The sequence below is a fragment of the Centrocercus urophasianus genome, unplaced genomic scaffold (assembly GCF_019232065.1).
Source record: "Centrocercus urophasianus isolate 14NV4802_14NV808 unplaced genomic scaffold, USGS_Curo_1.0 seq_1020, whole genome shotgun sequence".
Classification (NCBI taxonomy): Eukaryota; Metazoa; Chordata; class Aves; order Galliformes; family Phasianidae; genus Centrocercus; species Centrocercus urophasianus.
Genome location: NW_024884166.1, coordinates 29,126 through 44,417, shown reverse-complemented (window position 1 = coordinate 44,417; position 15,292 = coordinate 29,126). Strand labels below are relative to the sequence as shown.

Below are 15,292 nucleotides of genomic sequence, written 5' to 3'. Positions count from 1 at the left end.
GCAGAAGCGGTGAGCAACGAACGCTCAACGTTTAATCGTTTAACACACAGAGCGACAAACAGCGCCCGGCAGCCCCGAGGCTCGGGGCAGGCGGCGGCACAGCACCGCTCTCCCCGCACGGAGCCCCACGGCCGCGGCCGCCATTGACGGAGAGCCCGGGCTCGGCCCCGCCTCCCCCGTTCTCCCATTGGTCGGCCCGCCGAACGGGGCGGGCACTCCGCGCGGGGTCCTTTCCGTGCGCGGTCGCGCCGTCATTGCGTCATCAGCGCGCGTCCCGCATGGCCCCGGCCCGGCTGCCGGCGGCGCTGCCCCGCGTCATGCGCCTGCTCCGCTTCCAGCGTCCCGGGGCGGCCGAGCCCCGGCTGGGGTTGCAGGAAAACGAGGGCGGGGATGTGGTCGATCTCAACGAGGCCGAGCCCGCGCTGCCCCGCTCCATGCGGGCCTTCCTGGAGAGCGGCGAGCACGGGCTGGCGGCTGCCCGCAGGTGGGGGTCCGGGGGTGGTAAACGGGTCCGGAGATGGGCGAGGCGCTCCGGAGGTCGGTGTGGGGGTCGCGAGGCGGACTCGCGGATCCCCGAGGTGCCTCCAGGGCGGCAGAGCGGGTATCGGAGTGTTGCGCTGTGTGCTGGGGTCCCCTGGCGGGTGCCGGGCACCGCGCTGCAGTGTTCCGGTGCCCCGAGCCGGGCGCTGAGGCCCGCAGGTGGAAGCCCGGTGCCCCCCGCGCTCAGTCCCGCCCCGCAGAGCGCTGGCCTTGGGCCAGCACCGTTTGCCCCGGGCGGGATTGCGGCTGTTGGCGCCCATCGACGACCCCGAGAAGGTGATCTGCGTGGGGCTGAACTATCGCGACCACTGCCTGGAGCAGGACGTCAAGGTGCCCAAGGAGCCGCTCATCTTCAGCAAGTTCCCCAGCGCCATCGCCGGGCCATTCGATGACATCGTGCACCCGGCCGAGAGCAGCGTGAGTGCCTGCGGGCCCTCTCCCCCTGCAGGGTACGGCCCGGCCCAGCCCCCCTGCACGCCATCTTCTCCCCCAGGAGGTGGACTGGGAGGTGGAGTTGGCTGCCATCATCGGGAAGACGGGGCGGCACATCCAGGTAACGCTTTCTCAGGGTGTGCTGGGATCCAGCCCTGCTGTATGCCCCCATCCCGTTGGCTGAGTGGGTCCCTGTGCCTTCCCCCCGCCCACAGGAATCAGAGGCTATGGAGCACATTGTAGGCTTCACTGTGGCCAACGATGTCAGTGCCCGGGACTGGCAGATGCGAAGGAATGGGAGGCAGTGGCTGCTGGGGAAGACTTTTGACACCTTCTGTCCCATAGGGCCGGCTATCGTCACCAAGGACTCAGTGACAGGTGGGGACTGGGCAGAGAGGGGGTCTTTTTTTCCAGCTCCTTAGGATGACACATCTCCTCTGCAGACGTCCACAACCTGCGCATCCGCTGCAGCGTCAACGGGCAGCTGATGCAGAACAGCAGCACCAGCCAGCTTGTCTTCAGGTTGCCCCAGCTCGTCGCCTGGGTGTCCCAGTATGTAGCACTGGGGCTGGGGGGGGGGCAGCATCCTGGTTCTCCAGGTGCTGGGGAGACAACCAGCTCACACCTCCTGTGCCTCCCAGGTTTGTCACGCTGCGCCCTGGGGATGTCCTGCTGACAGGAACCCCTCCTGGCGTGGGGGTTTTCAGGAAGCCCCCCGTGTTTCTCAAGGTGAGCACCGGGTGGGGTCACTACATAGGGCCGGGTGGGTCAGTGTGGCAGAAGAAGAACAGTTCCCTCTGAGGTTAGCACTTCAGCTTCATGTGTTCCCCTCCCTGTCCCTTGTCACCAACCTCCTCAGCAACCCAGATTTCCCCTTTCTGGGTTCCCGGCTCCTGCTGGAAGTAGAAAACCCTGCCACTGCTCTCCCCCTGCAACCCCCTCCCCCTCCATCCTCTCTGTGGGGATGAAGGAGCTGCCAGATGCACGGGGCTGCAACATCTCCTGCCTTTGCAGCAAGGTGACGAGGTGCAGTGCGAGATTGAGGAACTGGGCACCATTTGCAACAAGGTGGTGTGAGGACCAACCTCCACCTCAGACCTGCCGTGCCTTGCCGCGATGGCTCTCAATAAATCCGCACCAGGAGACAGCTGCTGCTCCCGGCTTTATTGCTCTGCAGGGTTGGTGGCTACAGCTGCATGAACTGCTCAAGGAAGGCTCGCAGCTTCCCCTGGCCCTCGCTGGAGCTGAATGGCTGCACGAGGTGCAGAAGGGACCCCAAAGGGCTCTGCGTCTCCTTCAGCACCTGGGGGGTTGGGGGTGTCACCGGCAAGACTGCTGATGGGGATGGGGGCAGAGCCCCCCCCACCTACACTCACCCCTATGTTCTTGAAGCTCTGCAGTGTGCTCAGCACCAGGCTCCTGGAGGTGCGCATGGGGCACTCTGGAAAAACAGACATCCTCAAAGGTGCCCCCCACCCCTGTTACACCCACAGCCCTGCTGGGGTGGGTGGACCCCCAACATCATGCCCCCGCTCACCCAAACCGTCCTCCTCTGCCAGGAACTGCTGCAGTGCACATGCACACATTGCTTCTGAAGGGAGAGCAGGATCAGCATTGGGGTGGGGAGAAAACCTCAGTGCCCCCTTCACCCCACGGCACCGCAGCCCCCTCCAGCTTCAGCGAGAAGCTGAGTTACGAGTGCAAGTGTGCCTCAGTCTCCTCCAGAGCTGAGTGTGGCTGATGTGGGAGCAGAATGGGTGGCCCAGGGTCATATGGGAGGTTCAGAGGGAGTCCTACCTGTCTGGGGCCAGCTGTGTTGTTCCAGGAAAGCCACTGCTCGCACATAAGTCGCCAGCACAGGGCTGAGGAGGTGACAGAAGAAGAGGAGGAAGCCAGGTGAGTCTTTGGGCTCGCGGATCTGGAAAGGAAAGAGCCAGATTTTCAATGAGTTTGTTAAGCCTCAGTGGGCCAAGGTATCATAGGGCCACGGAGCAGGGAGCCCCTGCATACCCTGAAGCAGCGTTTGCGGTGGCTGTCATCGCTGTCACTGTCACTGAAGTCCAGGTCGGTCCAATGCAGAGTCCTGCCGCATCGCCACGAGGACACATCGCAGAGATAGCGCTCACCCTCCTGCACAGCAAAGCTTTGCGCTGGCACTGCATGTCCTCATCCCCTCACCTCTACCCAGGGAAACCTCCTGATCCAGGGAGCAGTGGATTCGTGCCGCAGTCCCTTGTTCTCTTTCCAACCAGGACTGGAGGGCACCCACCTCTTCAGCCTCCAGCAGCCCACACAGTGTGAGCTTGTCCAAGACATCCTGGCTCTGGCAGTCAAGGGGCTGGCAGGGCTGCAGGGAGAAGGGGGTGGGCAAGGAGCCGCACAGCCACCTCCATGTGCCATGGGCAGCCCTAGTGCCACCTGCATATACCTTCAGCCCCAGCAGGTTGGGGGGCAGCAGCTGCAGCAGCGCCAGGATCTTGCGGTGCAGCTCGTCCTCACTGAAGGTGATGCTGGAGGGGCAGGGGGCCTCCCCCACAAAGGGCAGCAGCTCCAGCAGCAGGGCACGGATGGCACAGGCTGTGGGCACAGCACGGTGAGCAGCATCACTGCTGCCCGAAGCAGGGACCCCCAGCACCCTACTGCTCACCTCCCACCGCCTCACTGGCAAAGACGGGCACAAGTTGAGCGCTGTGGCGGCTCAGCTCCCACTGCGTCTCTGCTGAGTCCTTGACGACCACCATGACATCACCCAGGGGTGCAAGATGGTAGAGGGTGAGGTGGGCTCTGAGCAGGGCCAAGCTGTGCAGCACCAGGGCACGGAGCTGCCCCGAGAAGCTCACATCATGCTGCCGTAGCAGCGTCTCCTCCAGCAGCCACGCAAAGTCTGCCATGAGCTGTGAGAGCCGCACGCACTGCAGGAAGAGGGGGCTGAGCTGGCCAGGAGCTACAAGAGGCAGGCCGGGAAGCTTGCTCCAGCAGCAGATGAAGCTGGAACCCCAAAGGGCTCTGGCCTCACCTTGCGGTGCTTGTGCAGCAGCAGCGCCGCTGTGATCCCCACAGCTGTGACGGCAGAGCACGCAATGGCATCTGCGAGGAGCAAGAGGCACTGCTGTTTGCGCCCTGTTTCCAGCGCAGGTGCTGCCGTGCAGCAGCCACACATGGAAATGAGCAGTAATTGCAGCACGGCTGCTGTCAGAGAGGAAGTGGGGACACGCAGTCCTTTGTATTCCCATGCCCTCCCCAGAGCTGCGTACCGCTCAGGGCATGCAGGCCCAGCTTTGTCACCATCATTTCCTCTTCTGCCTCTGAGCTGGTGGTCATTCTGTGCTCCGGACCATCCGCCCTGCTGTAATCCGGCTGTCTGGAGCCATAGGAAATAGAGAGGTGGGAAACCGGGGCTGGGAACACGCAGTGAGGGCAAGGCACTGCTCCCCCTGGCTTACAGCACACCGAGGATGGTGGGCAGCAGCTCCTCCAGTGGCTTCCCCATGGTGCTCCGACAGATGAGGCTTTGTGCCACAAACTCCTGGAGAGGAGCACACAGCCCATGAATGCCTGCAGCCCACAGCTGACTCATGCTTTCAGTCCCTCCAAGAGCTGCCCCACGGGCTCATGGAATCTCTGCAGATCCCCCCAAGCCCCTCTGTGCAACTCCACAAGGCTCACACAGCCCCAAGCCTTGCTGCACCATGTCCCCCGGGGACCGGGCTGGGCTCTGGGAGCCAGCTGTACCACAAGAGCCCCAACTGGACCCCACCACTGTACCTGCAAGGAGAAGGGCTGGGCCAAGTCCACACGAGCGCAGCCAAAGCATCGGCACAGGGCTTGGCACGCAGCCCAGAGGCAGGCCCCGAGGCCGAGGGGCTGAGCGCTGTGCTGGGGGGAGAGGGAAGGCAGCATTACTGGAGGGTGACAGGAGAGATGTCCCTATTCCCAGCTGCGGCGCCGTGTGCAGCCTCACCGCTCCATTCGTGCAGAATCTGTCGGGCGTCTGGTCGTAGGCGATGCCCACAGGGACCAGGAGGATGTCAGGCACCGCACCATCCTGCACAGCGCGGCACAGTGGGGCCAGCCAGGCACGGGCCGAGCTGGAGAGGTGCCACAGGGCACAGGGCTCCTCCAGGAAGATCACCAGAGGCTGCTGGCTCCTCAGCACCTCCTCGACATACTGGAGCAGAGGGGGAAAGTTGGGGCTGACAATGGCACCATAGGGGCCTGTGGGAGCTGCCACCGCCCATTGATGGGGGTTTAGCGTGGCCTGGCAGCTTTGCCCTTCTGTCTGTGAGCCCGAGATGCCCCCACTGAGTGCCTTGAGAGCTTGGGGGGGCAGGAGGGAGGTTCTTCCTCCACTGCAGGGGTTGGAACTTGATCATCTTAAACCCAACCCAACCGTTCTCTGATTCCCATCCCAGCACTGGGGGAATGCCAGGGTGAGACGTACCGAGGTCAGCACAGCTGCTGGGAGCTCTCCATCCTGGCCACTCAAAGCCTGCTCCACCCTCGTGGGCAGGAAAACTGCTCCCAGACAGCCAAGCAAGGCCCTGCAAGGGAAGAAAGCACCATGAGCGCCAACCCCGCACAAGGTCGTGTCCCCATTACCAACCCTGCGCCCTTCCCGCTCCCTAGCCCAGCCTGGTGTGCGCAGCTGCATCCACCCCATGTGGGGAAGTGGCCGCATGCAGCCGGATGAGGATTCCCTGTGCCTTACCGCAGGCGAGGGCTGCAGGTCAAGTTGCCCACCGTCACCCTGGGCACCCCCAGGCCCTGGGAGAAGAGGAGGAAGGACAGAAGCAGCCCGTCCACCTGGGACTTGTGGGTGGAGAGGAAAACCAGCGGCACGCCGGGCTGTGGGGATGGAGGATGCAGTGAGAGCTCGGCACTGCGGTGTGCCAGGAGCAGGCAGGCAGGTTCCTCACCGTCCTGGCAGCCCTCAGCACCATCTCCAGCTGCCCCCGGTGCAGCTGCACGCTGAGGAAGAGGCGGCTCAGAAAGCGAAGCAGCGCCCAGCAGCACAGCCTGCGGGGAGGAGAGGCACAGCACAGGGGTGAAAAGCCGTACGGGGCCACGGGCTGCACCCAAAGCCCTCCAAAACCTCAGCCAGGCAACAGGACAGCACAGCCAGGGCTGTGAGCACATCCTTTGCCCATCACTGCACCATCGCCTGCCTCAGTTCCCCCCATCTGAGCACCAAACAGGGCTGTGCAAGATGGCTGACTGCACAGCATCGACTCCTCATCTCACTGCTCAGCTCCCACGAAGCAAATAAACAGCTTTACTATAAATTAAGTTAAAACATTAAAGGCTGGATGTGACAAGACCACCTCCTCTGTCCCGGCAACAAAAGCTGAAGTCAATTACCCCTCCATCTCCCTGTCCTCCCGCACGCCACTTACGGGAAGGATCCGAATGCTTTTATCCCCAGGGTAATTTCTTCCCTTTAAATACTTCAGACTGCTCAGAGGGTTCTTTTATTACAGCTCAATCAGACAAGCAATTAGGCTACAATGCAACCTTTAATTGCCAATTTCTCAATGACAGGAGGTAAAAAGGAAAAAAAGAGAAATAAAAAAAAAAGAGCTTAGAAAGAAAAAATTCCTTTTGCTCTGCTTTGCTTTGCTTTCCATCCCCCCCAGCGTGGCCATTTTCCCCCTCTTTGCCACTCTGGTGTTGCACTCCGCTCTGCAGAGGGGACAATATCCCCACTGAGCTGTGAGTCGCAAACTGCCACGTGTGGGGCTCTGCACAAACTGAAGGAGGAGAGCGGGGCTGGGAATGGCCCACCATGGAGCTGGGACCCCCAACCCGGGGCCCGCACCCACCTGAGCACAGGGAGGCAGAGCGGGGCCTGGATCCTAGCCAGGATCCCCAGGACTTTCTCCTTGCACCGCTGCTGGAACTCGCTGTCCCTTCTGCAGCTGCGTGCCTGGCTGGCAGCGACATCCTGCACCCTGCATGGAGATGAGGTGGGAGCAAGGAGTTAACGCATTTTTCAGCAAAAGACAAAAAACCAGTTATGGATTACAGTAATTACAATGTACCGGCTGCCAAGCCTGGGCTGTACAATTAGCAGTGACAAGGGTGGAGGTGACAGGTGCCTGACGAGGCCGCGTCACCCAGCACCGTGTGGCACGGAGCAGCCCCCGTGCGAGGACCCCTGAGGGTGGCAGTGAAGGGGAGCAGAGAGCCGACGCCACGCACCTCTTATTGCTGCAGACTCTCTCCAGGAGGTCTCTGGGGGTGTCGGTGAGCACTTTCCAGCTGCCCACAGCCAGGATGCAGCAGATCCGTCGCACCAGCCAGCCCCTGAACCTGGGTGAGACGAGCAGTGAGCACCATGAGCGCCGCAGGGCGCCGGCACTGCCTCACCTCCCGCACAGGCTCCTGGCGAGCGTTTGAGGCTCTGGTTCCCATCTTACAGCTGGGGAAACGTGCTGGGAACATGCTGGCGGCTTTGGGGTGCAAGGGAAGCTCACCAAAGCTGCTGCTGCCAGTGACAGCCCGCTCAGCACACAGCCCCTGCCAGCAGCAGCAATGCTCCATCCCAAGCTGGGACTTCCCCAAGTGTGCCCCACATCCAAGCTACACAAACACCACCAGGTCAGAGAGGGCTGAGGCTTTGAGCTTTGCAGTGCACAGGAAGCTGGCGCGAGGCGCTCGGGCAGCGAAGCAGGGACTGATACCTGGGTCTGCTCTCGCTCTCAGCCTCCCATCTCCAGCCTCTCTTCAGCATCCCACAGCTCCTGAGGCACACTGAGCGGAGATGAATTATTCAGAGAGTTTGAAAGCTGGGAGCTGGGATATTTCAAGCAGAAGGGAGCGTCGTGACCCAATTTGGAAAAAAACACAGCGCAAAACTGCCAAACCACTAGGGACTGCTCCAAAAAGGAGAGGAACCACGGGAGTCCAGCACCTCCAAAACCAGATAACTGCACGAGAACAGCCACATCAGCTCCTCAGCATCACAGCAGCTGAGCTCCAGCACTGGGCCGTGGGGAGGAGGACACACATGGGGGCTGGGAGCAAGCTGGCCCAGCATGCATGAAATCTTCCTTGCGCCGGAGTCCAAAGGGAGAACAAACCCCCCCTTGCTCCTTCTCAGGCTCTTCCCAAGAGCTTCAAGAGTCCAAGTGTTGATTTCAGAACTCACAAACCCTCGACACTGCGGCTGGCTGCCCTTTGCTGTCCTCTCTGTGACAGCAGAGGAACAGAGAAGCCCTTTCCTCTCTGCTGTTATTAGCGCTCTGCACTTGGAGATGTGCCTACAGTTCAGAAAATAATTAGCATGACTGCTTTCTGGACTAATTAGTGAGCAAGTGTGACAGAGAGGCATCCCCACGCTCCAGTGCCACAGGGTAACTTAATTCGGACAAAGAAAGAACAAAATTTGTAACGCCTGCTCTGCCCAGCACTCCCAGCACAGGGCTCTGACCTCACCTGGTGTCCTCCTCCGTCACCCAGGTGGCACTGCGGAAGCCGAAGGAGGAGAGACGAGCGTGGTAGAAGCCATCCTGGGAGCAGAGCAAGGCGTCAGACTTGGCTTTGGCTGCGGGAGACAGCAGCCCTTTGCTGAACCTGGGCTCACCCAGCTCCTCGGGGTGCAGGCCTGGCAGCAGCGCCTCAGGAGCGGCCGGAACCAGCGCCGAGAGGGGATGAAAACTTCCACTCTTTGCCCCGACTCAGAGAACCAGGCCTTCATCTGAAAAAAGGCAGAAATGTAAGGGGAGGGACAGCACAAGACATCCTTCACCTGGAAATAATGACGTGAGGGTGAATGGTGTCCAAAATGCATTCCCACCGGGGAGAAGGGAAGCCCCGACGCTGGGCTCACTGGGGAGAAACAAAGGTGCTGTTTGCTGGTGCCATCCCCCCGGGCTCACCACCAACGTGTTTGTGCCACCATCACTGCAGGAGTGTGGGGACCCCCAGACAGGGGGCAGGACCAGCACCCCGGGGTGCTCACCGTGCGCTGGTAGCAGCTGGCCCTCACAGATGTGTCTGGCACGGCCCGCAGAGCTCAGCTGAGGAGACAGGAACAGTGAGAGCTGGGAACACGGGGATGTGCGCCTCGTCCCCGTCTCACAGCACAGAGAGCACAAGAACAGCCAGGAGGCCTCTCCCCCAAATCTGGGATGGGAGGGCAGCAGGATGGGACCCACAGGGCATAGGAAGGAGGTAGTTGAGCCCCTCTCCACTGCAGGCACCTGAAGGGAAGGGAGCTGCTCCTCGGTGGGGAGATGAGTTGTTCTCCTGCAGAGGGAGAGGAGGGGGAGAGAAACAGCAGCCAATGCACCAAAAGCCCTTGGGAAAAGAATTTCTTCTTTGTAAGACAGCTCCGGCACAGCTGCAATTGACTTTTCCCTCCCACACTCTCCTCCCCCAGGCAAGTCGATGCCAATCTGTACCCAAAACCCCCACGGTCTCCCCGAGATGCAGAGATCCCTCCATCCCTGGGAGGGTTGGGGGCACCCAGAGCGGCGTTGCTTTCCTCCATGCCCAAACCCAGCCCCACAACAGCAGTCCCACAACAGCAGCCCCACAACAGCAGCCCCAAGGGAAGGGTCAGGCAGCAACTACCGCCCAGCATCCCACTGCTGGAAATCCCCAAACACGGAGAGACCCCCAAAAAACACGGCAGGAAAATAAACCACAGCAGCTGCTTGCTGCCAATGAGGTGCAAGGTGCCAGGAAGAGCAGGGCGACGGCCTGGGCTGCTCAATGCCCCACACAAACCCCTCTGGCAGAGCTGGCGCAGCCAGCAGGGCTGCAAACACTTCTTCCCCCGCTTCGCTTCAGAGCAGAGATTTTAAAGTCATTTCATTCCAGGAATCAGCACTCAGTGAGACTCCTGGCAGCTCGCTTGTAGAAAAACAACCTGTTTGTCAACTGCAGCACGGGGAAAACGGGAGAAACGGGGGAGAAAAGGAGAAGCGGGGCCGACGTCAGCGTGCGCTGGGGCACCGGGGGGACCCGCAGGGGAACCTGCCCGGGTTCGGACAGGGTGCACGGCGGCGCAGGGAACCGGCCGGCCCGCCCTTGGGCCGTGGGGCCTCGCCTGCAGCCGCGCCGTGCCGGAGGGGCCCCGTGCCGTGCAGCTGGGGGAGAGGGAAAGGAAGCAGGCGGATGGGGTCGGGCCTGAGGTGGGGCTGCTGGCACGGGGCGCCCCGCGGGGCCTCGGGGGTTTCCCCAGCGCACCGGGCTCCTTCCCCTCCACGGGGATCCCGCGGGTTTGGAAGCTCACCCAAAGGGCTCTGGTTGGGGTCCCACCCCGCACGGATCCCTTCCACGCCGCACGGATCCCGCAGGGCCACGTGGGAGGAAGCGGCCCCAACGGAGCCCGAGGGTCCGCAGGGCCTGGGCAGGGGCCGCACGACGCGGGCCCCAGTCACACAGGCCCCAATCAATCACAAAGCCCCCATACGGAGCCCACTGAGCCCCACACGTCCCGTGCGGCCCCACGCAGCCCCACCCCGGCCCCCGGCCCACCTCAGCGCAGCCCGGCGCTGCCGCCCCGCTCCGGCCCCCGGCCATGCGGACCCCCGGGGCGGTGCGGGAGGCGGCGCTGGGGCGGGGGGGGGGGGGAAGGATGAGGAGGGAAAAAAGGCAGGAAAAAAAAAGTGAAGGGGCAGAGAATGGCGCTCTGTCGGCCGGGCCGGGCTCTGCGCTGCCCCCCTCTTCCTCTCTATTCTCCCTCTTTTTAGGCTCTCCCTCTCTTATTTTGTCCCTTTCCCCCCTTTTTACCCCTTTTCCCCCGTGCCCATCTCCATAGGACTGTGTCCAACCCCATAGGATCGTGCCCACCGCAATAGGATGAAGCCCAACCCCATGGGACCGTTCCCATCCCCATAGGATGCTGCCAACCCCACCAGACCATGTCCAACCCCACAGGGTCATGCCCATCCCCATAGGACTATTTCCCATCCCCGTAGGATGATGCCCAGCCCCATAAGGTCATGCCCAGCTCTGTAGGCCCATTCCCATGCCCTATAGGATGCTGCCAACCCCATAGGACCATTCGCATCCCATGTCAGCTGTGGGCAAACACAGCTTCATCCCCTGGAGCCCCACAACCGCAGGCTGAGCCCCGGCTGCAGCTCATCACACCCCACATCCCCCCAGGTCTTTTTTATGATCTTCCATCTTTGGGATTTGTTACAAAAATTGTTAAAAAAAACATAAATGGGATTTGTTGAAATGAATTTTACATGGTCTCTCTTTGCAGCAAACCCAGCTTAGGGGGATTTCAGTTAGTCACCATGACAACCCGGTGCTGTTCTGGGGAAATTACTGGGGAGAGGAGGGCTGTGAGCACCGGGGAGTGGGGAGGGGACAAAGTAAAGGGGCAGTGATAGGGCAGAGTGGGCACTGGCTCTGTGTGCAGGTCACAGGACGATGCCCAGCCCCATAGGACCATACCCAAGCCCTCAGGATAATGCCCAACCCCATAGAACCATGTCCAACCCCACTGAACAATGCCCAGCCCTACAGGGCCATTCCCATTCCCATGGGACCGTGCTCAACCCCATGGGACCATGACCAGCCCAAAAGGACCATGGCCATCCCCAGAAGAGTTTGCCAACACGACAGGATCATTCCCCTCCCTACAGGACCATTCCTAACCCCACAGGACCATGCCCATCCCCATTGTATGTGGCCAGAGCCATAGGACCATTCCCATCCCCAAACCCGTAGGACAATGCACACCCCCACAGGATGTTTCCAACCCCACAAGACTATGCCTGACCCCATAGTACCACTCTCAGCCCTATAGAACTGCTCCCAACCCTATGGGATCTTTCCCACTCCACAGGGCTATGCCCAGCCCCACAGCCCCCCACTGATACGGGATGTGGGGAGGCAAGGGGAGGGGCTGTGGGGACTGCTGGAAGGGGCCCAGCATCTCAGCATGCAGCAGCCACGGTCACACGCCCTCTCCCATGCAGCCACCACCCCAGCACTGTCCCAGCACGCTGGGTTGGACTGACGGCTGAATTGGGATGGGGAGGGAAGTGTCCAAGCTGGGAAAAGCCTTCCCAAAGAGCTCAGCCTGGCTTTGGGGCGGCCAGAGGCCACGTCCCTGGTGGGACAGGGAGGGGGCGGAGGGCCAGCGCTGCTCTGCCACTGCAGGAGCAAGATGTCCCCAGCTCTGTCCCAAGGGGCTGAGCTCAGTGTACACGGCCCCACGTCCTCTGCTTGTCCCTGTCTCTGTGTGGGGGGACTGGGCTTGGTTCCCTGGAACACATGGGTCAGGGGTACTGTGCAGCATCATGAGGGGCCCCATAGACCAGGGGCGGTGTGGAGAACATAGGGCCCACAGAGCCCATAGGAACGTGGGGACATCACACCCCACGTGGGCTCCTTCCCCTTCTCAGGCCCACAGAGCCCTGGGGATTTGGGATCCCACTGATGTGGGGCACAATGTGCCATCGTGAGTCCCAGTGCATCAGCGCAGGCTGTGACGTGGGGCCGCAATGCCCCGCTGTGTGTCATGCTGCACCACGGCTGTTCGTCACACGCTGCTGTGGGTCACCACACACCACCGCAAGTCTCCACACGCTGCCACCATTCACCATGCACCACCATAAGTCAACCACTATCCACCAGTACGGGTCGTGGTGCGCTGCCAGACGATGGGCCACAGCATGCTATGGGGTGTCATACACCATCCTGAGCCACAACAGCCGGGTGTGGGTCACATCACACCAACAGAAACCGGCACCCCACTGGCACAGCTCACAAACACCCCCTGACCAGCGCTGTATCAGACACCCGAGAATCCCCTCCCTATCAGTATGCCCAGCAGGGCTTTGTCCCCATCACAGTTTGGTGACCTCGGGGCCATGCCCCAGGGGAGGGAGTTATTCTCCGGGGGGGCTGCGGGGGGGGATGATGTTTTTCTAATCATTTTCCTGCCATAAATACCCGACCCTGTGCAAACATTCTGTTCCCACTCACGCCGCACGCATTCCTCCGTTCACTGCCTGCGACCTACGGCTGCAGAAATGGCTCAGCCCCACGGCTGCCCCTGTCCCCACAGATCCCCTGCAGCGGGGAGAAGACAGTGAGATGGTTCCTTTGACTACAAAATACTTTTTATTGTTAAAAGGCGGCAGCCGCCGGGATGTGGGGCAGATGGGGAGAAGGGGGAAATCACCCCTGATTTCATGGGAGGCACAGCGTGTGAGGTGGGGAGAAACGCCGCCCCCCAAATGCAGCCCCCATGCATCGCTGTTGGGATGGGAACATGTGGGGCTGCGTGTGCCCCAAACCTGCAGGGCGGTGGGAAAGGGGAGGAGAAATAAGGAGGGGGGCAAGGGAGAAAGGGGAGGAAAAGGGGAAAAGGAGCAGCGGGCAGCGGGAGGGGCTGAGTGCCAGCGAGGGGCTGAGCCCCTCACCACGCCGTGCGGGCGCTGCGGCGGCAGAGGATGCGGCGGAAGGCCCTGCGGAAGTCGCGGTTGAAGGCGGTGTAGATGACGGGGTTGAGGGAGCTGTTGCAGTAGCCGATCCAGAAGAAGAACTGGAAGACGCCGTCAGGCACTTTGCAGCGCCGTGGGCAGACGGCGCCCAGGCTGTAGAGGAAGAAGAAGGGGAACCAGCAGAGCACGAAGACGCCGATGACCACGGCCAACACGAAGGTGAAGCGCTTCTCCCGGTTCGCCTGCGCCTTCCTCCGCCACGGAGCCGGGCTCAGCGCCGGCGCCAGCACCACACGCCCCGTCCCAGTGGCCACAGTGTCCCTGGGCCGCCTCGATGGCTGCGGGGAGCCTCCAGGCACCGCTGCCGGCTCGCTGGAGCCCAGCAGCGAGGTCCTGTCTGCAGGCAGGGGCCGGGGGCCCAAGGCGTCCCCATGGGCGGCGGGGGCGGTTCTGGGGGGCCCGGGGCCGGCGTGGGGCTGGCGGCGGTGCCGGCGCCGGGCGATCAGGTAGATGCGCAGGTAGACGAGGATCATGATGAGGCATGGCGCAAAGAAGGAGCCGACGCTGGAGGAGAGGATGTACCAGGCCTCCTCATTCAGCTTGCACTGCGGCCGGCCACCTGGAGCCGCCTTCTTCTCGCCCTTGTAGACCAGCGGCGGCAGCGAGATGGCGGCGGCGATGCTCCAGACGATGCCGATGCCGCACTTGACGCGGCGCGGCGTGCGCTTGGCGTTGTACTCCACGGCACGGCTGACGGACCAGTAGCGGTCCAGGCTGATGGCGCAGAGGTGGACGATGGAGGAGGTGCAGAAGAGCACGTCCAGCGCCAGGTAGATCTCGCACCACACCTTCTGGAAGTACCAGTAGCCCAGCAGCTCGTTGGCCAACGAGAAGGGGATGATGAGGACGGCCACCAGGATGTCGGCGGCCGCCAGAGACACCAGGAACAGGTTCTGGGGCGCCCGCAGCGAGCGGCTGGTCAGCACGGCCAGGATCACCAGGGTGTTGCCGGCGATGGTGAACAGCACCAGGAAGGTGATGGCGGCGGCGATGGCGGCGGCAGCCTGCACCGAGTAACCGCCCGCGGGGCTCGGCATGGCGAGGGAGGGCGGCCCGGCCGCGGGGAGCGGCTGGTGGCACTCAGCATCCCTCGGGGGGACAGGGGACGGGGCGGGAGGACGGGGCGGAGGAGAGCTGGGGGACGGCGGTCCCGATGGGCATGGTGCTGCCGGGCTGCCTGCCTGCGCCCTAACCCAACCTATCCTACCCCTAACCCTGAACCCAAACCCTAACCCTAACCTTGCACCCTAACCGCAACCCAAACCCCGCGCCCCAACCCAAACCCCGCGCCCCAGACCCACACCCTTCCCGCGGGTCTCTGGATGTTTCCCCGTCCCCGCCCGCCGCTGCCGTTACCGGTGCCGGTGCCGCCGGGCTCTGTTCCTGCCGGCGCCGCCTCCCCGGGTTTTATTGGGGACGGGAGGGCTCTGAGCTGCCCCCGCCTCCGGGGCGGACCCGGGGACACGCGGAGGGACCGGGAGCTGCGGACGGCCCGGCGGCACTTCGGCACTGGCTGCGTGTCACCCCCCGGTGCCCCCCGTCCCCTTCTCACCGCCCCCAGGGCTGCCATCCTCACCCCAGGACCTCCATGACGCCCCATCCCTTTGCCAGCGCGTGTCCCCCTGAACCCCCCCGGCTCCCGTATCCCTTTGGGTACCCGAGCCACAATTCCCCACTGCCCTGAGCCCCCCCGGCCCCAGCCACCGCTAGGGCTGCTGACCCCAAACCTGCGCTCACTAGTTTCTATCCCAGCCCCGGGGATGCTGCAGGGGCTGCCTCCAGCACAGCCCTAGGCTGAAATGTGGGCTGAGAAAGGGAGAAGTGAATGAGCCCCCTTCCCTGCTCCC

General features: G+C 62.5%; 3 protein-coding genes across 9 annotated transcripts; 1 reads left to right on the top strand and 2 right to left on the bottom strand.

Annotated features, from left to right (window-relative positions):
• Window positions 1-278: 278 nt before the first annotated feature.
• On the top strand, window positions 279-2,119 carry FAHD2A (fumarylacetoacetate hydrolase domain containing 2A). The gene is made up of 7 exons (XM_042831387.1): window positions 279-484; window positions 741-957; window positions 1,034-1,093; window positions 1,188-1,350; window positions 1,416-1,524; window positions 1,614-1,701; window positions 1,987-2,119. Exons 1-7 carry the CDS (start codon window positions 279-281, stop codon window positions 2,047-2,049), a joined length of 906 nt encoding a protein of 301 aa, XP_042687321.1. The 3' UTR covers window positions 2,050-2,119.
• A 2-nt stretch (window positions 2,120-2,121) lies between these two features.
• Window positions 2,122-9,896, bottom strand: GPAT2 (glycerol-3-phosphate acyltransferase 2, mitochondrial). Of its 7 annotated transcripts, XM_042831374.1 has the most exons (21): window positions 8,933-9,896; window positions 8,555-8,668; window positions 8,407-8,480; window positions 7,171-7,281; window positions 6,792-6,920; window positions 5,889-5,988; window positions 5,681-5,817; window positions 5,414-5,513; window positions 4,934-5,140; window positions 4,738-4,848; window positions 4,416-4,498; window positions 4,227-4,333; window positions 3,989-4,059; window positions 3,620-3,884; window positions 3,401-3,549; window positions 3,242-3,319; window positions 2,983-3,102; window positions 2,770-2,890; window positions 2,510-2,563; window positions 2,349-2,413; window positions 2,122-2,275 (listed from the first exon to the last, which is right to left on the bottom strand). In XM_042831374.1, exons 2-21 carry the CDS (start codon window positions 8,666-8,668, stop codon window positions 2,159-2,161), a joined length of 2,313 nt encoding a protein of 770 aa, XP_042687308.1. In that variant the 5' UTR covers window positions 8,933-9,896; the 3' UTR covers window positions 2,122-2,158. The 7 variants fall into 7 exon arrangements, with proteins under 7 accessions (XP_042687308.1, XP_042687281.1, XP_042687292.1 ...); XM_042831347.1 differs by lacking the exon at window positions 8,933-9,896 and adding an exon at window positions 7,653-7,722 and having other exon boundaries at window positions 8,407-8,592; XM_042831358.1 differs by lacking the exon at window positions 8,933-9,896 and adding an exon at window positions 7,653-7,722 and having other exon boundaries at window positions 2,122-2,266; window positions 8,407-8,592.
• Window positions 9,897-13,043: 3,147 nt separating this feature from the next.
• Window positions 13,044-14,482, bottom strand: ADRA2B (adrenoceptor alpha 2B). Its single transcript, XM_042831296.1, has one exon. It carries the CDS (start codon window positions 14,480-14,482, stop codon window positions 13,361-13,363), a length of 1,122 nt encoding a protein of 373 aa, XP_042687230.1. The 3' UTR covers window positions 13,044-13,360.
• Between the last annotated feature and the right edge of the window lie 810 nt (window positions 14,483-15,292).